Below are 23,436 nucleotides of genomic sequence, written 5' to 3'. Positions count from 1 at the left end.
ATATATAATGAATTAAAAAAGGTAAAGGTCCCCTGTGCAAGCACCGGGTCATTCCTGACCCATGGGGTGACGTCACATCCTGATGTTTTCTAGGCAGACTTTGTTTACGGGGTGGTTTTGCCAGAGCCTTCTCCAGTCATCTTCCCTTTACCCCCAGCAAGCTGGGTACTCATTTTACCGAACTTGGAAGGATGGAAGGCTGAGTCAACCTTGAGCCGGCTACCTGAAACCAACTTCCGTTGTCATATATATAATGTCATATATATAATGACTCTTTTTAGTAGTGAATTTGAATGGTCTCCTGCATAGCAGTAGCACAGTGAAACTGGGCCACCAACAACCACGGTACAGAACTCTGAGCAGTCAAGCCGACTCACAGCTATACAGAGAAATATGATGTTTGTAAGTCAAAGAAAATTGGGGGAGAAAACGGGAAGTGGTGAGTGGCCCACCTGATTGAACATCTTAGTATCCTCAAGGAGGATTAAGAGGGGGGGGTACAGTTGCCAACACAGATTGAGAAATTCCCAGAGATTTGGGGGCAGAACCTGGCAGGGTGGGATTTGAGGGAGGGGAGGGAGCTCGGTAAGGATGTAATGCAACACCATAGAATCTCCCCCCCCCCCAAGCTGCCATTTCCTCCAGGGGAACTGATCTCTGTAGTTTGGAGATCAGGCAAACCTAAGTGCGTATTGTGAGACATCTCTAGGCTCTTCCATTACTCCAAGTCCTGACAGAAGGGACTCTTTCGAAACCAAAACAGTTCAGGGGAAAAGTTGTAGGATCTGAAGAAATGAATTTCTGAGTCCAATCAGTCATGCTTCCCTAACCTTTTCAAGCTGAAAAGGGGAAAGGGCCACTTACAGCTTAAAGTGTTCTGTAACAGGGTGAAAATAAGATCAGACTATATGAGCCATGAGATGCACATTCTTCATCCCTAATGTTGCCCCATATATTGGGGAATTCCCTGTTGCTTAACCCCTCCCCTCCTCTGCAATTCCCTGCAAGCCCCCAATCTATTTAATAGAATTACTATTTCTATTTTACCATTCATTTACAAGAAAGCTTGAGAAAAGTTGATTAGAAGCAATGACTTTATGAGCGTTAGACACTTTAAAAACAGTATTTAATATATAAAAGGATATAAAAAAGTTAACTCTTATTCATGGATCTCCACTGAAAATAGAAAAGACATTTGTGAGTTTACTACTGTTAGGAAAAAAAACACGCCAATTACTACAGGAGCAATTCAGGAGTATTAATTGTACCAGTAGATAATATGACGAGGTTTCTGTTCTTAAGAGGTTTTCAAGGAAATGGTAAAAAGAGTTCCAAGAATGCGCAACCTTAAAATAGTCAGTATCGTACTTCTGAAGCATGGTTTCACTTAACATGGGACTGGAAATATCAGAGACAGCTTACTTCACAAAGATGGTGATAATAGTGTAAAAAGTAAAGGTGCAAGCACTGGGTTATTCCTGACTCATGGGGTGACGTCACATCCTGACATTTACTAGGCAGACTGTGTTTTATGGGGTGGTTTGCCAGTGCCTTCCCCAGTCATCTTCCCTTTACCCCCAGCAAGCTGGGTACTCATTTTACCGACCTTGGAAGGATGGAAGGCTGAGTCAACCTTGAGCCGGCTACCTGAAACTGACTCCCATCGGGATCGAACTCAGGTCATGAGCAGAGCTTTTGACTGCAGTACTGCAGCTTACCCCTCTGCACCACGGGGCCTTTAAACAAACTGAATCCAGATCGGAGTCTTAAGTCAATGCTAGGCAATGGAGTTGGATTTTTTCCACCTCTGGAGATCTGGACTCAAATCCCTACGCAGTCGTGAAGTTCACTGGATGACCTTAAGCCAATCACCTATTCTCAGGTTGCTCTGAGAATAAAATAATAAATGGAGACCTATGTATGCTGTCCTGAGCTCTTTGGAGGAAGGTAGTATAAATATACTCCATATGTAGCACTTCTGAATACGTGATGAATGACTTTTCATCTCAGGACTTTTATAGACTACATTTTCAGCGATCAGAAAGCGCGCCCATCTTTTTTCTGATGCTCATGTTCTGAATGGTTATTTTGGGTGCTCACTTCCACCATTGGCAGTTTTTCAGGATTTTTTTTGGTAGCACCTCAGGAGGGAGAAGAACATCTGAGGAGAATGGATCTTAGCCTCCCCACCCCTCCCTTCACCAGTTATGGAACAACACAGACTTGCTTTTAAGGCCTTAAAATATTTTAGTTCAGTCAACTGTGAGCACTTACCTGCTGTGCCAAATAAACTCTCATGAAGCCCTTTTAAAAATTAAGAAGAGCACAAGGCTAATTCTTCCTCCACAACACTGCTTAATCTTTTTTTTTAAACTTTGATAGATGCATGCCCTTGCAGCATACATATCCTAAAAAAAGAAAGTGGGGTGGGAGCAGAACTAGGTGTTATATCAGCAACTCCACACGGATAAAATGCACTTGTTGAGGTAGTGGAAATGTGGGCCAGGCAGGACGAGGGCTTCAAGCCCACCATTACCATGTTCTTATGGTGATTAACACTACAGTTACAGGACTGGGGCTGGGGGCTCTCGAAGCACTAAGCTGGAACTTGCCTTTATTGCCTCTACAAGTGGCAAGGTACAAGCCCTTCTTTATTAATTGTATGATGTCCACGCTGCACTCTCTCAGTCTGTGCTAATCCCCTTTGGACCTGTAGTACAACTAGGTTCAAAGACGTGGCAGATATTGGTAACGGCAGGAGCGGAGATGCTCCTCTATCATGCTGCTACCCCTAGAAAGGTTTATATTTTCACTTTTAGTGTTATTTGCAATTGCCAATATATACATCTACACAAACACAGCACAAAAAGGTGGTAGTGAAGAGGCAGAATTGAATGTACACCCTTATTTCCTAAACCAATAAGATGCTTGCCATCAGGGCCATAAATTCTTCTTTCAAGCCAGCATGGTATAGTGGTTAGGAGTGGTGGACTCTAATCTGGAGAACTGGATTTGGTTCTCCCCTCCTCCACATGAGTGGCAGACTCTAATCTAGAGAACCAGGTTTGATTCCCCACTCCTCCACCTGAAGCCTCCTGGGTGACCTTGGGCTAGTTACCATTCTCTCCAAATTCTCTCAACCCCACCTACCTCACAAGGTACCTGTTGAGGGGAGGGGAAGGCGATTGCAATCTGTTTTGAGACTCCTTAAAGGTAGAAAAAGTGGGGTATAAAAATCAATTCCTCTTCTTCAAACCACTTCTTGCAAATTCTGAATTCTTTACGTTTTAAAGATAGGAGAATGGTAGCAGCAGCACAACAGAGCACAATTGCTAAGGGTTTACACCGCTAATGTAATAATGCAATCAAAAGTAGTTATATAAAGTTCCTGTTCTATTGTAAATCTTTTCATGTAGACTTCCAACATAAGGACAAGTGGCTGTCCAAGAGCCCTCAGTAATGCTTTTCTTTTTTGTGCATACATCCTTGAGAGGGTACATCATTCAACCCATAATTTACATTCAATAACCTTCACTGTTTTTTATAAACATGTTTATCGCAAAGGAGGTAAGGTATTATTTTCGAGATGCATCAACTAAAACAAAGAATAATGGTAGTCATGGTAGAAGAGAGGTGCTCATTAAACAACACAACCTCGTAATTAGGTTCTCTTATGTGTATATTGTCTGAGCAATCGGTACAGCTGGCTAGATATCTAGAAACAGTATTTTTCACTATACGGTTTAGTGGCAAGTGCAAAATCCAGATGGCCACAGATTAAAGAGAAGGATCTGGTTAAGGAATATAAAGGGGAAGAGATTAAAAGTGGGTGGATACTTTCTCAAAAAGATTCAGAACAAAATGTCACATGGTGCTTTGAAGGCCAAACTCTGGAGTTCCAGGTTATCTCATCCTAAACAGCAGCTGTGGGGGTGGGGGGGGTGTGTGGAAGATGGCAATATGACTGGGGATCATGGTGTTGGGGATTTTAAGTTTTCCACACTATACTGCTTGCCTAAAATCCACCCACTTCTTAATACCCAGTGTGTGTGGGGGGGGGGGGTGCGCGCATGTATGCCTGTCTTTTTCCCTACTGGGGACTAAAAGAACCATCCCAGGAGGAAGGGACATTTCCAGTCAGGGAAACAGCATGGGATGGAAGAGTTAAACCCTCCTTCCCCATCACTGTGACCCCAATATATATTAACATCCCCTTATTACAACATTTTGGGAGGGAAAGCAGCATGGTATAGCCAGATCTTGTCAGATCTCAGAAGTTAAGCAGAGTCAGCCCTGGTTAGTATTTGGATTGGAGGTCACCAAGGAATACCAGGGTTGCTATGCAGAGGAAGGCACCAGCAAACCACTTCTGTTAGTCTCTTGCCTTGTTGGCTGCGACCTGACAGCACTTTACCCGCACACACTACAATATTTTACTAGCATAAAATGGCTCATCTAGAATTCCACTCACAGCACTGCAGCGTCGTCTGTAGTTTTGGCCCCTACTATTTTCCTGTAGATATCCAGTACCCTTTCAGTGCACAGCCTCAGTACAGTTCCCAAGTTCACGTCCAAAATTTAAAATTATTAAAAGCAAATCACTGTGTTAGGGTAACTAAATTGGTAAAATGCATTCCAATTTAAGTTTTTGTGTATGGCTGCAAAGTTATGAGGCTTTTAAAAATGTACTAATGCGGATCAGGCCTTCAATCTATAGTTTACTGCTCATAATGATATGTATTTTTAATTTAAAGTCATGCTCAGTGAGGAAAATTAAGTGAACTCTTAAACAACAAACAAGACAACAAAAATGGGTACAGTGGTTTGGATCCAATGATTCCCTCTTGCTAATCCCACTGGATGAAGATTCCTTGTTCAGTGGGAGGGAGTGTTTAGGTCCAATCCAAACACTGTGGCAGCTGGAAGGTTGCCTGTATAGCTCTTACTAGCCCGATCTTGTCAGAGCTTGGGAGCTAAGCCAAGGTTGGCCACGGTTAATACTTGAATGGGAGACCACCAAGGAAGACTGGGGTTGCTGTGCAGAGGTAGGCAATGGTGAACCACTTCTGCCCATCTCTTGCCTTAAAACCCTGTGGTCCTGGGGTTGCCGTGAGTTGGCTGTGACTTGATGACACACAATTATTATCATTGTTGTTGCCGTTGTTTCATTTCATCTTTTAAGACAGTACACAACCTCCCAGCCTGACCTGTTAACATGCATACAGGTGACTGGAGCATTAAGTCAGCAATATCTCCTGGACTCCACTGGAATCCCAAGCAGCAGACTTCAGGATTTTCCAGGATGCCCTGGAAACAGCACTCTCTCCTCCTCCACCACCTCCCCACAGCTCTAGCTATTCCTTTTTCCATTCTGAATTAAACATTCAACCCAATGAAAAGTCCTGGGGAACTCTGAAAACTCACTATGTTTTGACAAGTGGCTGGTCCTAACAAAAAAAGAACACTGCTATTTGGGGAATTTCCCCCCCAGCGTGATGTAGTGGTTAAGAGCGGTGGCCTCTAATCTGGAGAACTGGGTTGGTTTCCCCACCCCTACACATGAAGCCAGCTGGGTGACCTTGGGCTAGTCACAGTTCTCTCTGAATTCTCTCAGCCCCACCTACCTCACAAGGTGTCTGTTGTGGGGAGAGGAAGGGAAGGAGATTGTAAGCCAGCTTGATTCTCCTTAAAAGGTAGACAAAGTCGGCATACAAGACCTAACTCTTCTTCATCTTCTTTCTACCTAACCCAACCTATGAGTTTTGCTTGGAAGTTTGTGATTTAACAGTTTGGTGGAAGGAGTGCTGCTTTGTGATTTAAATCAATAGCTTTCACACATCAACAACAGAACAAATTTTGAATTTATTTAAAATTCACCTCAAATGCAATGTGTTTAGTTTTTTAAAAAAAAAAATTCACAATATTTCTAATTTAAAAAGAAACCTTGTTAAGAACAAAGACAATTTACAGACTGTAGAATGGGGGGGGGGAGTAAATTAGGCACAGTATTAAGGCCAACATTCATTAAAACAATATTAACATATTTCTATGCTCATTCAGTAATTAGGAGGTATGGATGTGAAAAAAATTACTTAAACGTATCGGTGTCAGAAAGTATTAGTAGATTTTTCATCGTGTTGTGATTAATGTATTAAGTCACTTGTGTACTTTAAGAACTACAGTTTTTCCCACAGAACTAAATTAAGATTCTAATTCAGGAGAAGCTACTATTTGAATAACAGGGTAGTGAATGAATGTATCAAAGTACACAACATGAAATCTGTACCTGGGGAAAGGGCACCTTTAAAAAAAAACCAAGAAGATAACTTTGATATAGCATATCTTTCTTTAAAAAAAAAACATCAAAACAAAATGTTAAAAGATATCCATTGCATAGGAATTTAAATATAAGGCCAAGCAGGAGACTAGGCATAATAAAGATCATAAAAAGAGCACTATGGTGTCAAGATGAGAGTAGTGCCATCGGAATTGCAATCTATTTCCCCCCAAAAAAATCACAGTATTTTCTAGTACTACAGACAGTGAATGTCAAACTGTCTAATTAATTTTCATACTAAAAACCAATACTGAAGTTTGGTAGAAGTAGAAAACTAAAAGTCCATTGTTTAAACCTGAAAAGTGTGTTAGCACCACAGTGCTAGGTACGTACCTGATGTTAGAGATTCTACCTTCTGCAAATAATGTAAAAGTTACCGCTTAGCAATAACTGTAAGGTCACTCATTACTGCATACCACTGGAGGTTTGCAGGCTTACTTGGGTGTTTAATTCTTCAGCAAAAAGATCCCACCCTGCAGAATCTTCTGTCACTGAACAATGAACACTGTCATCCATGAAAATACAGCAAAAGCTCTTCTACTATTTGCTATTGCATAAGGCAGAAGGATAGATTCTAAAACCAATAATGTTTATTATTACTAACTCACAGCACTTTCTGTTAGGAAGGTAACCTGTAGACTTCCAAGAATTCTTTGCATGTATTAAATATAAACACAGGCATTTAACAAATCATCTCTTGACAGTTCAAGTAGATTAAATTGTGAAAGTGTTCCTTTCTAATTTATTTTTGAGCTATTAAAATTAATTTCAAACTTTAATTTGTATTATACAAGTAGCTTACTTTCTAGAATGGTATAGTAAATAGAAGTGTCAGATAAGAAGAAGATGTTAAAGTACATTAACTGGGGAAAGCTGAACCAACATTTTAACAGAAAAAGTGCATAAACATGTTAATACTACAAATGTGTTAACGAGGCCAAAACATCTTTGGGGATCTAAGCAATGCCATTGTACACATTATTTTACATCTTTTGAATCACCCGGATGCCACAGGTTACAGGGTTATGACATAATTTCATCTCGATTTGCGTGTATTTTTGAAAACGCATTCATTCAAGAATTGTCCAGTGCTGTTTTGTCAATTCGCAGTGTAACTGCAGCTCTTTTATCAAACATTTACGGAGGACGAATAGATTTTCTTCTTTATTTTACACTTTTTGTTGGCGTTTCAGATTCTGTAGATTGCCTCCCATCAGTCCAAGCCTCCCGTGTACTCTTTAGTGCTAGTGTTTTTTGTTGGTCAACCACAACATAATCAACTCTTTCATCAGCCACACTGCTGCCTGAGCCACTGCTCTTTGTCTGGAGAGCAAAAGAAATAAGGAAAGAAAGGAGGCAGTAAGCCAAAACACATTTATGAATTTGTTTCAACATCCTCTCTCTTGGGCTAATGATCCCTGTATATTTTGTCCTCCAATACTAGTCCTGGCTATAACCCAGGATGGCTTTCCAGAGCAAACAGGGCATCGCAACAATCAGGGGAGATGGGAAAGATCTGTTCTAGAAGTGAAGCAGTACTCGTGGTTGGGATACTCCCCTGGAAACCGGGAGGCAACTGTGTTAGCAAATATTACTATTTCTATGATATCATCAGATGTTATTTTAATAAACATGGTACTATGTACGCCACCTACCCTCAAAAGCAATACAACAAGGAAAAGATTCTATGTGAGAATTCCTAAGCGTTCAGGGCATTCCATTTTAAATAATGTTCGTTTAACTGGTAGATCAATCAATAAAAACGAGCCTTGGATACTCACTGTGAAGGCTCCTTCTGCTCTGGAATACGGAGGTCATCTGTAAAGTGGGTGTTTCCGTTCCTCTTGCTTCTGGGAGGCAGGACTAAAACTTTGACTTCCTGTCTCTGAGGAAACGCCCCCTCATTTCCAGTTTGAAACTTTACGAGCTATAGGGCACAAGAACGGCTAAATTCCTTTTTTTTTTTTTTTTAAGGACAGGAAGGTTTAAATAGAAGGAACAACAGTAACTGTGAGAAGAAAACAATAAGTGTTAGTAACAGCAACTCAACTAAGAGCCGTGGCTCCATTGTGGAAAAGGCAGGAAGTTGCTAGATCCCCAAACGAACTAGCTAATCCTGAACAAAATGCTAAATTCCTGAGAGGTGGGCCAGATGACCTCCGTATTCCAGAGCAGAAGGAGCCTTCACAGTGAGTATCCAAGGCTCGTTCTCGCTCTGGAAGAGGAGGTCATCTGTAAAGTGGGACTTACAAGAGCTGTCCCTGGCCCGGGTGGGTTAAGAATTTTGCAAAACGCTCTGAAGGACTCTGCGGCCAAAGGCCGCATCCGCAGAAGCGAACAGATTCAATTTATAATGACGGACAAAAGTGGAGACGGACGACCAGGTCGCCGCCTTGCAGATTTCCTCTAGGGAAGCCTGTCGATGGAGGGCAGCTGTGGTAGCGGCACTCCTGACAGAATGGGCCGTGATGCCTTGTGGCACGGCCAACTTGTTGGAGCTATAGGCCTGGAAAATGCAAGATCTGATGGTGCGGCTTATTGCCGTGTGAGACATGGGTTTGCCTTTATTTGGGGCTGACAAATTGATAAACAAGGATTCAGAGGTCCTGATGCCCTCAGTGCGTGAGATGTAGATCTTGAGTGCCCTCCTGAGGTCTAAAGTGTGCCATTCTCTCTCTTTGGGATGTTGGGGGTTGGGGCAGAAGGAGGGCAGCACTAATTCCTGGTCCCTATGGAATTTGGTGTTAACCTTAGGGAGGAAAGACGGGTCTGGGCGAAGGACCACCTTATCCCTGTGAAAGGTACATAACTCTGGTCTAACCGAAAGAGCCCCCAACTCTGAGACCCTTCGAGCTGAGGTAACGGCCGTTAGGAACAAAACCTTCATTCTCAGGTGTCTCAGGTCGGTAGAACGTAAAGGTTCGAAAGGTGCCTTGGAGAGGGCGGATAAAACCGTATGGAGACTCCATGTGGGAAATCTATGGCCACTGCTGGGGAGGAGAGACTGACCCCTCTAAGGAAGGCCCTTACATGAGGATGTTTAGTTATCTGGATGCCTGAGATCTTGGGAACTAAGGTGGCTATTGCGGCAAGTTGTCGGCGAAGGGTGGCTGGCTTGAGACCCTTGATTCGTCCATCTTGGAGAAAGGACAGCAGGTGAGAAACTTGGGGTTTTAAGGGGTTCACGTGCTTGCGGGTGCACCACCTAACGAAGGTCTTCCAGGTCGTGCCATAGATGCGACGCGTGGATGGACGCCGGGACGCAACGATGGTGTCCGCAATTTCTGGATTGTAGCCTAAGGCTAAGAGCCGGTCCCTTTCAACAGCCATGCGGTCAAGCGGTACCACCCCGGGTCCGGGTGGCATATGGGACCCTGTTTGAGTAGATCGTGTCGCACTGGGAGTCTCCAGGGATTGCAGATTGACATCTCCACGAGGGTTGGAAACCAGGGACGTCACGGCCAAAATGGTGCGATTAGAATGATTGACACTTTCAGAATCCTTACCCGTCGCAGGAGTCTGGGGATAAGTGGAAGAGGAGGGAAGGCGTAGAGAAGAACTTTCGGCCACGGAGACAGCAAGGCATCCGTCATTTCCGCCTGAGGATGATAGTAGCAGGTAAAGAATCTTGGGAGCAGGTGGTTTGTAGCTGACGCGAAAAGGTCTACCTGCGGGAAGCCCAGGTGCTGGGAGAGGAGAAGGAAGGTTTCCGGATGTAGGGACCACTCTGACTCGTCCAGATTCCGTCTGCTCAGCCAGTCCGCTTGTGAGTTGACTGTCCCCTGGATATGTTCCGCTGAAATGGAGGTGAGATGGATCTCTGCCCAGGATAGGATGAGCTTGGCCTCTCTGTGCAGGTTCAAGGACCGAGAGCCCCCCTGTTTGTTTATGTGCGCTTTCGCTGCCACATTGTCGGTCCTGATGAGAACGTGTTGGTTTTTGACCTGAGCATGAAAGTGTTGTAGGGCCATCCGGATGGCTCTGATTTCCAGGGCGTTGATGTTCATAAATCGTTCCTTCAAGTTCCAGAGGCCCTGCGCTGGTTGGTTGAGAAGGGAGGCTCCCCAACCCGAGAGGGATGCGTCGGTGAACAACTGGATAGGAGGAGGAGTGATATATTGAAGACCCTGAGAGAGGTTGCTGGGACAGGCCCACCATTGGAGGCTCGACTTGACGGCTTTGGGTATAATCAAGCGTTTGCGAGACCTGAGGGAGATCTCCCTCTGATACAGGCGAAGGAACCACTGCAAGGTCCTGGCATGAAGTCTGGCCCACTGTACTGCTGGAATGGTGGAGATCATAAGGCCCTGGAGTTTTGCTAGGATCTTGGAAAGTAGGGATTGATAGTCATCGGGGCTAAATAATCTGAGTTGCTTTTCCTCGGTAGCGAGGTCCTCTCCTTCGGAGGAGAACTCGCCTTCTTCCCTCTCATCGTCAGAAGAGGCAGGGGAAAAAGTGACTGTGGTGGTGGCTGATTTGGTCGGAGGAGCCTTAAGGGCTGCTTTGGTAAGCCACTGGCTCCCTCCCTCCCTTTGAGGTGGTTGGGAACTGGGGCCCTCCCCCGGGTCACTAACAGAGAGTTCGGAGGAGTCACGGACGGAGGAGGTAGGGGAAGCGAGCTGCACCGCTCTGATGCCTTCTGCAAAGGCCTCCTTAATTAGGGCCGAGAGTTCCGCCTTAAGGGACAGCAGTCCCGTCGCCTCTATGGCGGCTAGGAGAGGGAGCGCGTTACCCTCCGAGGAGGGAGTCGGCGCCTTACCGGCTGGAGCGTTCTCCGAGATTGCGGCGTGTGGCACAGCTGGGGCCGTCGGGTTCTCCGGCCTCATCACCACGGAGGAGAGCCTGCGCGGCGCGGCCGCAGCAAGAGAGCGGGGGACAGTAGTTGCGCGAGCTCTTTTGTTACTTTTAACATGAGCCGCATCGGTTCCTTTCCTTTTAATGGAACCGTCTCCCCGCTTCTTCTTGCTCTTCCCCTTAGAACCACCGGAGTGGCTGCCAGGGGTTTTTTGTTGGACTTGCTGGGCTGGGACAAGCAAGCCGGGGTCCAAATCTTCCTGTGCGATAAAGGCGTCAGAAGGAGCGTCTGCCATTTTGATTTGGCGGGAAAGCCAAAAACCTGACTAAAAAGGCCTATACTGTGCAGCAGGAAGACAGAAAAAGAAACAGTACAGATTAGAAAATAGACCTCTAAGAGGAGGAAGAAAGAAAATTTAAGAAAAGTAGACTTCTAAGAAGAATTAGTAGAGAGCTGCTGATAGAGCCTGCTCTCCCGATGCGAGGCAGGAAAGAACTGGAAATGAGGGGGCGTTTCCTCAGAGACAGGAAGTCAAAGTTTTAGTCCTGCCTCCCAGAAGCAAGAGGAACGGAAACACCCACTTTACAGATGACCTCCTCTTCCAGAGCGAGAACGTCATGTTGCTTTACTTTTTAAGGTTATTTCGGTTCTCATATGTTGGGGTAATATGGATTAAAAAGCAAAATATTAAACAGGGTATTTCCTCATAAAAATGATTGCTAGCATTGCAGGCCCATCCTAAACCCTGCTTCTGAATGGTTTAGGATGGCATAAGGAATGATATGCTAGTGCCAAGACACACCAGCACTATGCATAACTCTGGCACCAGTGTAGATATAGGTGGCAACAGGGGCATGTTGAGGATAGAGCAGGGCATGCTCGGCTGTGTCCTATAGTGCATCTTTCACACGCAAACTTCATGTCTATGGTGGACTGAACAGAACTACTTCAGGTTTTTTTTACAATGCTTGGAGAATTCCATGGATACTGCTATCAAATTATCATGCCAATTATCAACCGATATTCCAACAATTTGGTAACAACTTGTCATTCTTCTGGTTTTAAACAACACAAGAAGGAAGAAGAAGAAGAGTTGGTTTTTATATGCTGATTTTCTCTGCCACTTAAGGAAGAATCAAACCGGCTTACAATCACCTTCCCTTCCCCTCCCCACAACAGATACTGTGTGAGGTAAGTGGGGCTGAAAGAGCTCTAAGAGAGCTGTGACTAGCCCGAGATCACCCAGCTGGCTTCATGTGGAGGAGTGGGGAAACCAACCTGGTTCACCAGATTAGTGTCCACCGCTAATGTGGAGGAGTGGGGAATCAAACCCGGTTCTCCAGAGTAGAGTCCACCGCTCCAAACCACTGCTTTTAACCACTACACCAAGCTGGAGAAAAACACAAAACTATTAAGATAACTTATGTTCCACAGTGGGCCTCAGATCCCCTTCCCCCAAAGAATGCTCATTGTCACCTAAGAAAGATGTCACCTGCTTTAGCAGCTCAGCTTGTTTAGCAGGAGTTCCACCCTAGATCTCAAGTATTCAATTCTGTTTACCTTGCGAGGTGGGGTAGATTTTCCAGAATCTAGGTCCAGGTCTAAGTACTCCACTTGTTTATCACCCTTAGGTTTCACCATAGGACTGCTTCCACCATCAAGACTACTACTGCCAAACAAAACCTGAAGTTGTAACGAAAACAATTAAATCAGCAAATTTGAGTATTAATAGGAATGTAATTATCAACATATTGGAAACTGATGATAAATTTTCCCCTGCCTCTGAAGAGCGACATCATTGACAATCAGCTCTTGCTTTAATTACTATTAAGATTGGGACACAGCAGCAGGAATGAGCTTAAATCTATACTCATTCTCCTTAGACTGAATCCAAGATCTTCTAGCACACTGAGACCTCAAATCTGATCCCTGTATCACAAAATCAAAATAATATAGAAGGAAGCATACCCTTCACTTGAAGCATGCAATATACATCTTATTGATTCCCAGTTCTACATTTTATTTTTTCTTTTGTAAGGTTGTCAAAAACAAGTTCAAGATATGGAAAATATTTACAATTTACCCCTCATTATTAAGAAAACTGACCACCCCCACATCCTACAGCTAAAATATTCAAAATAAGACATGCTTTCACAGGAAAGTGAAAATACAATCTACATACTGGGTCATCACTGGACTGATTTGGATTCATAGGTACATAATTCTCTTCGCTGTCATGCGAGTCACTACTGGACGTTGTGCTGTGAACTGAATCAGGTCGGGAAGACAAGGGAAACCTGGAGGAACTATGACAAGAATTCTTTATTAAAAGTTAGCCTAGATTTTATGTTTCTAATAAAATATTATTAATATTTAATATTAATATTAAACCATTAAAAACCCAGCCAATAAAAACCCAACCTCAGAGCATGCACAAAATTAGTGTGAACAATACACAGCACATTTAAAAAGACTTCTGTTACACCTATTACACCACACACCTATTTCATATTTGATTGAAATACTATATTCTGTTATAAATGCATGACTTACTCTCGTGTAAAAGTCCTGGTGATGGGAGATCTTACAGGAGCTGGCAATTCTTCCCATTCAGGTAGAGGTTTTATTTCGAGAGGTGCTGGTTTTACTACATAAGGAAATAAACAAGTTTGAACTTTGAAGGAAACGGAAATTGAGTTTTTTGGATGAACTAGATTGCTAGTGAGAAAATAATTTCACAAAGGAAATATTAAGATCAGAGATAACACTTAAAATACATTTTATTTCTCAAAATTTGAGTATTATAAACTTTGCATTCAATATTTGAAAGTTCTGAATGCAGACTGTTAAAAACAATTGTGTACTATATGGTCTCAAAGTTTGACTTTTAGGCTCTTTTGATGGAGTCCATGACATACTGAATTGACTGGGGTTATGACTGAGTCCATGACACACTGAGTTGCTGGGTTTGTAGATCAAGTGTGCACTCTCCAGAATTTAGGAGGAAGAAAACAGCAGTTCTTTAGATCTGTCGCCTCTTCTAAACACCTTGGAGTTTTCAGTGTCTGCCTGCACATGTGAAAGAGCTGTCTCTAGCAGGTACAATGTGGTTAAATGTATTGAAGGGCCCTTGCCGAAAGCTGCAATCCTGAAGGGGTAAGGGGAAGCTTCTTAGGAGCCAGTGTGACCCTGCACTGGAGTAAGTGCCACCTTATCACAGAATAAAGTGGCATTTATGCTGCCCCGGGGGGCAAACACGCCAGCATCCAGGAGCCACGGGGCTGTGACAGACCCCGCTGCCAGAGCAGCCACGCAGGCAGGGAATTCCCGGAAGGGAAAGCCCACGCCAGCATGGGGGAAGCATTCTGGGGTGTTCCAAGGGGTGGAGCTGATGTTAGTCAGCTTCCAAACCCCTTTCTCCCCGGGAACGCTCCCTCGAGCTGTGGCGTTGCTACGCCACCTTTTATGGTGGCGTCGCCTTGCTTAACTCTATGGGTGCATTTTCCCTTTTTAATTTTGAAAACGCTTTTTTTCTTTCCTTTCGGTGGCTGGGAAACCTCTGAGGAGGTGGTGCAGCTGCGCTGCTCCCAGCCACCACGGATCTACCCCCCTTCAGGAATGGGCTGCCAGTAGCTGTACTAGTTTTGTAGATACTTCTCCATCTACAGAGAGAACAGGAAGCCGGTCTCCGCCACTATATGTTTCTGTTCATACATGCCAAACCATGGATTGGAATTACATGACCAAATCCCTGACCACCACCCGCCGCTGCCAACACTCCTATTCAATTTGTTACTTTTGTTTTAGTGCAAAGTAAAGCCTAGTTTATATCCAAATAGTCAAACTAAGTTTTGTGTTTGCCTTTCAAGCTAGGATTGCAAACTATGGTTAACTATAATTTGTAATCCAGGTTTGGAGGGAAAATTCAAACTAAAATTTCTGCTCTAACCGCAACAGCAAACTACAGTTTGCTCAGTCTAAAGGACAAACATAACTAACTTAACCAGAGTGGAAGAGGAGGAATGTAGGAGCACAAGGCTTGATCATGAAGCACATGTGAATAGACAATTTTCAAACTGGATCTGTTTGTTAGGAAAATATAATTAGAGACTGCTTTCAATATAAAGACAACGCTTTAATTTCAGTTAGGTTATTAAGTACAAGCTAATCTGAGCTATAATTACAAATCTAACAATGACTTAACATCCCTAACTGGATCTCAGTATGACATTAGTAGAGTTAGGAAAAGTCTAGTAACAGTCCTCATTAAAATTAATAGAAATTATGCTATTTAAGAAATCAAGCAAAAAGCTATATCATGACATTATGCAGTGATTTTTTTAAAATGCAAATTTTATCTCCAACTACTACTTTCTATAAAAATTAGACTTCTACAATTTAAGAAGCTGGTCACATGAACTTAACATGAACTCCTTTTCAAATAGGGTTTAAGAACTATTTTTAAAACGCTTGAGTCAAGAGATTTCCATAAGACTAAGGAGGTTACTGCACTTTGTATTCCCAGCGATGTATTAAGAGTTTGAAAATGTTATAAAAAACATCGCTTTAAAAGGGTTTGGATGCCACAGCTAATAAATGGTTGGAAGACGTCTTCACAGCTAAAGGGGCCAAACAAAGTGCGAACAGTATTTTTTATAATGTTTTCAAACTCTTAATACATCGCTGGGAATACAAAGTGCGGTAACCCCCTAAGAGAAAACTCTTCTCTAAATGCTCGCATGTAGCAATCTCAGGGAACTGTGCTGCTTGAGAAGTGTTTGTTGCTTTTCAAGCAATCCTAAGAACACTTTCTTGGGAATAAACCCCATAGAATAGACCTGAGTAGGGGAATGTAAAGTTCTCAGGTAAAGACTTAGGGAAAAATACTTTTAACTTACTTTGATGCACTTTAAACAACTGTTGAAAAGACTTGAAAATACTCCACATTGGCCATTCAGGCCAGGATTACAAACTACATATAAGCATGGTTTTCTGGGGAAATGAAGTTGATTGTATCCTGGTCAACTTTTCAATGTTGTTCTGGTAGTGGGTATAGTAATATTACTTCCAGTGACAAATACTCTTTCTTACTGTATCTTAACAGCACAAGACAAATGTCCTATATCTGGGAGCCCTTCACATTAGAAATGTTAGTTACAATAACCTAAAGGAAGGTAAAAAAAACCATTTAAATATAAACAGTTACACAAATAATCATGAATTGAGAAAAGCTGTTTCAACATACATTCCATTCCATCATGTTTTTCTGCCGTTAGGATGTCTTTGCTCAAGAAGGAAATATTTTGGCTAATGTGCTAATGACGAGAGTACCAATGACAATGTTTTACAAGAGTTTTGCTTTTAGAAAACATTTTCACAGTGCCCCAGAGATCATGCAGCGCCAGAGTACATACCCTTTCTTCTTGTAGTAAATTCACCTATCGTTTGTGAATCTGTTCGCTCTAAACCATGTGGCTTAGGTCTTAAAATTTTAGGGCTCTGACCTAATTGGTAAAAAGAAGAGTCTCTCTTAATAAAATGATCTTTAAAAAACAATAACTGGGGGGGGGGGGGAATCCTATCAACAAGTTGCCAAGCCCCTAGCAAAAAAGATGAAGCAGAAGCAAGTAACTGGTGGGAAGAGTTCCGCAGCGTGGCTAAGAGCTCATGCAAGCGCGGAAGCACTGTACTCAGAAGGCATGCAGAGAAGCTGCTTGAAGGAAACAACATGTAGAACAGGTATAATGCCAACAATAAAATGAGATGGTATTTCATAAAGCAGTCTTGTTAATGTCAATATTTACAAAGGGATTCTGCAGTAAGGTCCCCAACTGCTGGAGCCTTGAAAAGTCAGGCTACCAAACTGGATACATGTACCACCCTAACCAGTCCAATCAGAATTATACCATTCTAAGTCCAATGAAGTAAACTGGCTTAGAAGGATGCAGAAGGATCTGTTTAGGATTGGACTGTATGTCCGTCAAAACAAGAAAACCACATGCAGTTCTGTTCTCCCTTTCAGCCAGCGTGTGCCCAGGAACATTATCTTCAGCGAGGGAAGATGCACCATTATTTCCCAACAAAGACCATATTATACATGATGGACATGGAGGCATCACCATTGCAAAGAGAGCATGGGTCCTGTACCTAACTGCCTAAACTCAGCAAGAGGGAAGAAGAAGAGTTGGTTTGTATATGCCGATTTTGTCTACCTTTTAAGGAGAACCAAACCGGCTTACCATCTCCTTCCCTTCCTCTCCCTACAACAGACCCCTTATGAGGTCGGTGGGGCTGAGAGAGCTCTAAGAGAGCTGTGACTAGCCCAAGGTCACCCAGCTGGCCTTATGTGGAGGAGTGGGGAAACCAACCCAGTTCTCCAGATTAGAGTCCACCACTCTTAACCACTACAGCACGCTGGCTCTCAGGATATATAGGATACCAGGAGGCAATATAACTGGGATGCCTTGCAGTTTTACAAGGAATGCCCGCCCACTGGGCTTGAGCCAGCTGAGAAAATGCCCACATCTTTTTGAGACTGCTTCCAATCTGGATCTAGAACAAAATTGTGCTGCAACATTAAGTTAAAGAAGTACAGAATTGAGATAATAGAACTGATATGATCCTCAAATATGAGCTTGTTTATATCACTTTTAACTGTATTAAACTATTTTAAAATACAGTCATTTTTAATTAATTTGTCCATATATTATGCTTATATTTTTCTTTGTTAATCATTTCCTTCTTTTATTCATTTTGCGTTACTTTCCCTCTGACTTGGTGGTACAGAGTGGATTCATAACATCCTAACGTGCAGAGCTGAGATCCACATGCTATTTTTTGAGATAGTGATGTTCAAGACATATTGTTATGGGCCACCATTTGCCTTTGGGGATGAGCACCATGTGGTTCTCACCACTGCACTGCTGCAGAAAAAACAGCCACATTAATTGACTCAGAGATCACGGTCACATTCAGCAAAGTTGATCTACAAGCACAGCTGAAGCTGTTCCTTCCTGTAACCGTCAAAGGGACCTTATGGGCTTGTAAGCTTCCAGACTGCAGGCCATTAGCATGATAAATTTACTTTCTTCAGTGGGGAGGAGAAACACACTTTCATCATTGGGGAGGAGAGCATGAAAACAACATTTAGATGACTGCGCATGATGGTCACACATGCATTATAACTACATGTGTGCCTAGGGAAAGCCATGTGTGCAATGGGTGTGGTGGAAAGCCCTTCGGAGATGCAATGTATGTCTGCAGGTTCTGCTTACAAGAGATAACTGCCAGCCAGTATTTTCAGTGGTGGTTTGGCAACCCAGTATCTGGATGAAAAGCAGCAATGGTATCCCAAGTAAAGCACATTTATTTCCCCCAAAGAGTGAATGACAGTCATTATCATATACGGGGATGAACTCTGAGATGCCAGAGTAGAGCCAAACCTGAGATGCCACAGTAGAGCTAACTCTGATAACATGGGGCAAGTTTTGCCAGCTTATAGCATCTGCTTTGTCCCGCAGAATTCAGTGAACCCCCCTTCCTCTAAAGAGCTCAGTACATGGTTCTCTTTATCCATTGGCTAGAATGGCTAGAATGACTGGCTCAGTGAGTTTCACAGAAGAGTAGGGATTTGAACCTGAGTCTCCCTACTCCTAATCTAACATTCTCGCCACTACACCACACTGGCATCCAAGTTAGTGAATGTAAACTAAATGGAGGCTGTGCACGACTACTAACTATTCCCACCCCCCCAGGAAGGCATGGGCATTGTGTATACACTGATATTGGGTTGTTTCTCACAATCCATTTGCGCAGGGATCAGAAGTATTTCTTGTGTCCTGCCTTCCCTTTCCAATCCCTTCTAGCCACAGGAAAGCTGATTCCCTGAGGTGTGGGAGCCATGAGGATCAGGAGACTGCACTGAGGGTACAAGAGACAAAAGAGCGATTTTGCACTTTACCCATCCTCAGTGAAGTCCCCCAACAAATGACAATATTTGTCAAGTCCCCCAACAAATGTGGCTAGTAGTGAACATGGGTTCTGCAATCCCAGGATCCAACTTCCCCAGGGCCAGAAAGAACTTCTTGTGGGGTTGGAATGCAGTAAAGATCTGCAGCTGTTGTCATCTTCAATTGATAAAGCATAGGGTCAAACCCATCATAATTAAACTATTGTATACATTTTTCCAGGCAAAATACATAGAGCTGGTTCCTATGACTCCTCCACTCCATCTCCACCTCAGCGGAAAGAAGTAATGGGGTCCTAACTCATACACTCCACTAGGATACAATGGGCTGGAGCCAACTAGCTTTTCTCCTAATGAACATAGGGAGCTATGATGGGAATCATGGTTCCTACTTGGGGGGGGGACATGGGGGGATGGCAGCTATAATAAAGAACAGAATTGGGTGAGGTTAGGCAAAAAGCAGCCTGGATCCAACCCATTATGTGTTGATCAAATGCTGTATGACATGTCTCCATCAAATTCAAATACTCTGACAACAGTTTGCCGTGTTTTTTTGTGTGTACTGCATCCCTGTGGCTACTAGACATTTTGACTGGGTGAAATTCCCTGTTTATGTTGCCAATTTGTGCTTATTTCCATTCCTTCATCTGAATGTACACACACAAGCAACATCATTTATGCACATTCTCTGTTCTTTCCTTATGTTAATAAGCTGACATCGCACTGAACAGCAGTTCAGCATTGAGTGGCCTGGAACTTATGAACAAGTTCAGCTCGACGGTCTCAGCTGTGGAATGAGCTTCCTCTCCTACTAAAACTTCTGTTTGCACAAGATTAATGGTTTTCAACGGGCCATTGCGCAAACAGAAGCTTTAGCGGAAGAGGAACTGCACTCTGCAGCGGAGAATGTTGTAAACCATTATGGGTTCCTATTTGGAAGAAAAGCAGGGTATAAATGCAGTAAATAAACAAATGTACTCAGGACCTTCTGCATGCCAAGCAGATGCTCTAGCATTGAGCCATGGCCCCTCCTACAGGATTAACAATTAACAAATTGTAGAAAAAAAATGTTTCAAATACATAATGATGGGTTTGAAATGTTTTACTTTACGTTGCAACACTTGTCTGTATTTAATAAGTAACAGTAATCAGCAGCTAATGGTATATCACTTTCTTTGGAAATATCAGGTGTGCATGCCAACTTTATTGCCAGCACATTACAAAACGTTTTGGTGCTGCTGTTCCAATAAAGGAGTAATTGCAGGGCAACAGAGAGTGACGATGACAGTCAGCTTTTCTTTTAATAGATATTATTTATAAAACCATAGAATTATTTTTTATAAAACCATAGAATAAGACAGATGGAGATACAGAAAGCTAGTTTCCAATCTTAAATATGCAGCATTGTTTATAGAACAGTCTGATCTTTGGAAGCGATATGCCACGGTGCTGCTTTTGCTAAGAACTTTTCATTGTAAAAATATGTTTTATTGTATCAAAATTGGTTTTAACTGCGAGTTTTTAAAATCTTGTTACGACTAACTATATATTCTTTTTTGTAGTAGTCATTACTTCTGTCCTTACTGCTGCTGCATATTTTTATTTATGCTTCATATAGAAAACAGGGCTGGAACCAATGGCTCCCTTCTGCCAAGTTAAAGCCAATGATTCCTTTTTATTTGAAGATTTACCAGAAAGGAGCCATTGGATCAACTGCATAAACAACAACATACATATTCTAGTAGGGTACAGTACAGCCCTCTGCTGAATAAGCATGACTATGTAAGATCAAGGAGATGGGGAACTGACCCCTAAATCTAACACTTGACTAAAGGGATCAAGCATGAGGACCACTGTATCTTCTCAAGCTTTCCAGCACTGCTAGCTTAATAGCTAGCTTAACAGGTTTGTAAACACAACCCGCTTGTACACTATAATCCAATAAATTACATCAATTCACAACTGTGAGCCACGCTGAGGGCTTGTCATGGACTGAAGGGAGGAGCAGAAATTTAAATTAATAATAAAACAAATATTCCTTTATTTAAGTTAACCAGAGCATGTTTCACTGGCTACTTTTATACAGAAATAATAATATCCATTGCCCACATCAGTGAAAATTCCCTTGAAAACAATTTATACCACTATGGGCTTATCATTGATAACGTAATGAAATGTCAAAGGGATGTGAAATGGAATACAGCTTTGGCATACCATAATCAGTTACAGTAAGGTCAATACCACCAGTAGCACTTGAAACCTAAGTCTTTAAGAATATTTTTAAACAAGGGGCACTCCAATCACATTTTATCCTTGGCATAATACTCCCACAGCCCCAAATTCAGCCCTTACATGGTTATTACCATTCCCACATAAGAAAAATGAGATCCATACTGCATTAAATAATTGGGCAGTGCAGAGAAGTATCAACTTGCTGCTCTTTGCTATCTTTTCTATTAAAAAAACAACCCTGGGATGAGTGCACACTCCAGCTCTTGAGTTGTAAAATGGTCAACATAAAAGCTCTTGAGAAAATAGCAAAAGTGGCAACCCACAATAAAAAACATGGGAGAATGGGTGCTTGGCCATTCCAAGATGCTATATTCAATATTGGATGGTAGCTATTTATTTAAAATATTTATTCACTGCCTTTCTACCTTGCGGCAGTCTTCAACAGATAAAAATGTAAATAAAACAACAATTATAAAAACACCTACGAGACAATAATTTAAAATCTCAGTTAGGGCTGCCAGTTAACTAAAAACTAAATTAGTCAAATGCAGTCCTAAATAAAAGTCTTCAGCTGGCTCCTGAAGACTGAAATGCATACCTCCCTGGGGAGGTTATTCCTTTCTTTCTTTCCCCCTGTTCTTAGACCGAGGTCTTGGATCTTATTTAAGTTTTATGGTTTTATTGTTCATCTCTAAAAACACCTCCCTTTGTCTCTTCTCTGCAGCCTCCAAAAAATGAGCAACAAAATAAGTACACTGAGAGTCAGAGTCCTCTAAGAGGAACTGAATGAAAGGTTGTTCCATAATCATTAGGGTTGGGAAATACCTGGAGATTTTGGAGGGTTGGAGCCTGAGGAGGGTGGGGTTTGGAGAGGGGAGGGACTTCAATGCCATAGAGTCCAATTGCCAGAGCAGCTATTTTCTCCAGGGGAACTGATTTATATTGCCTGGAGATCAGTTGTAATAAAGGGAGATCTCCAGCCACCACCTGGAGGTTGGCAACCCTAATAATCATGGGGCTGCTACTGAAAAGGCCTTCTCTCATGTGGCCACTGGATGAGCTTGTTTGATTGGTGGAACAGTCAGGAGGGCCTCTCCCTGTGTTCTTAATTCCCTGGTAGGACCATATGGGAGAAGACGGTCCTTTAGAAACCCGAATCCCAAGCCATGCAGGGCTTTAAAGGACAATTGGGCTAGGAAATGGATCAGTAATCAGTGCCGTTGATGAAGAATTGGGGTCACATGCGGCCAGTAGCTGGCCATGACCAGCAGCCTAGCCCACAGCATTCTACACTAACTCTTCAAAGGTAACCTCAAGTACAGTGCATTGCAATAGTCCAGTCTGGATGTAACTAAAGCATGGATCACTGTGGCTGGATCTGACTGAACTAGGAATGAGTGCAGTTGATACTCCAGCCAACAGTGGGCAAAAGCACTCTGAGCCACTGGAGCCACCTGGTTTTCTGTCAAGCAGCACTTCCAAACTGAGAACCTGGCTTTTCAAGGAGAGTATAATCCCATTCAAGACAGGAGTCCCTGGTCTGTCTTTCTACTAACCCAGAGAGCCTCTGACTCGTCAAGATTAAGTTTCAGCTTGTTCATCCTCATCCACCTCATTCACCTGACTCTAAGCACCGGTTCAGAACATCAACAGCATCCTCAGAATGAGGTGGAAAAGAAAGGTAGAGCTGAGTATCATCTGCATATTGGTGACATCGCAGCCCATACCTCCTGATGACCTCTCTCAGGGGGCTTCATGTGGCTATTAAAAAGCATGGGGGATAAGGCTGAGCCCTGCAGGACCCCATAGGACAACAGCCATGGGACAGAGCAGGAATCCCCCAACCCCACTTTCTGAGACCGATCTCCCAGATAGGATATGAACCATCATAACATGGTGCCCCTTAGTCCCAGTGCTGAGGGGTGGCTCAGGAGGATACTATGGTAAATAGTATCAAAGATTGCTGAGAGATCCAGCAGAATTAGTAGGGTCAAATCCCCCCTATCTAGTTCTTGATAGAGGTCATCAGCAAAGGCGACCAAAGCAGTCTCTGTTCCAAATCTCAGCCTGAAGCCAGATTGATATGGGTCCAGAAAAATCACTCCA

General features: G+C 42.9%; 1 protein-coding gene across 4 annotated transcripts in view; it reads right to left on the bottom strand.

Moving 5' to 3' along the window:
* Positions 1 to 7,455: 7,455 nt before the first annotated feature.
* Positions 7,456 to 23,436, bottom strand: part of GAB1 (GRB2 associated binding protein 1) — a 98,172-nt gene continuing 82,191 nt past the window's right edge. For 2 of the 4 annotated variants that reach the window (XM_056855587.1, XM_056855588.1), the window contains 5 exons: positions 16,547 to 16,636; positions 13,686 to 13,779; positions 13,315 to 13,438; positions 12,693 to 12,815; positions 7,456 to 7,660 (listed from right to left, as the gene is read on the bottom strand). In XM_056855587.1, coding sequence (XP_056711565.1) covers positions 7,502 to 7,660; positions 12,693 to 12,815; positions 13,315 to 13,438; positions 13,686 to 13,779; positions 16,547 to 16,636 — 590 coding nt within the window. In that variant the 3' untranslated portion in view covers positions 7,456 to 7,501. The remainder of the gene's footprint in view (positions 7,661 to 12,692; positions 12,816 to 13,314; positions 13,439 to 13,685; positions 13,780 to 16,546; positions 16,637 to 23,436) is intronic. The other 2 variants (XM_056855589.1, XM_056855591.1) reach the window with 1 other exon arrangement.

Source organism: Euleptes europaea, chromosome 9 (genome assembly GCF_029931775.1).
Source record: "Euleptes europaea isolate rEulEur1 chromosome 9, rEulEur1.hap1, whole genome shotgun sequence".
Lineage (NCBI taxonomy): Eukaryota > Metazoa > Chordata > Lepidosauria > Squamata > Sphaerodactylidae > Euleptes > Euleptes europaea.
This window is presented reverse-complemented; position numbering and strand designations above follow the sequence as displayed.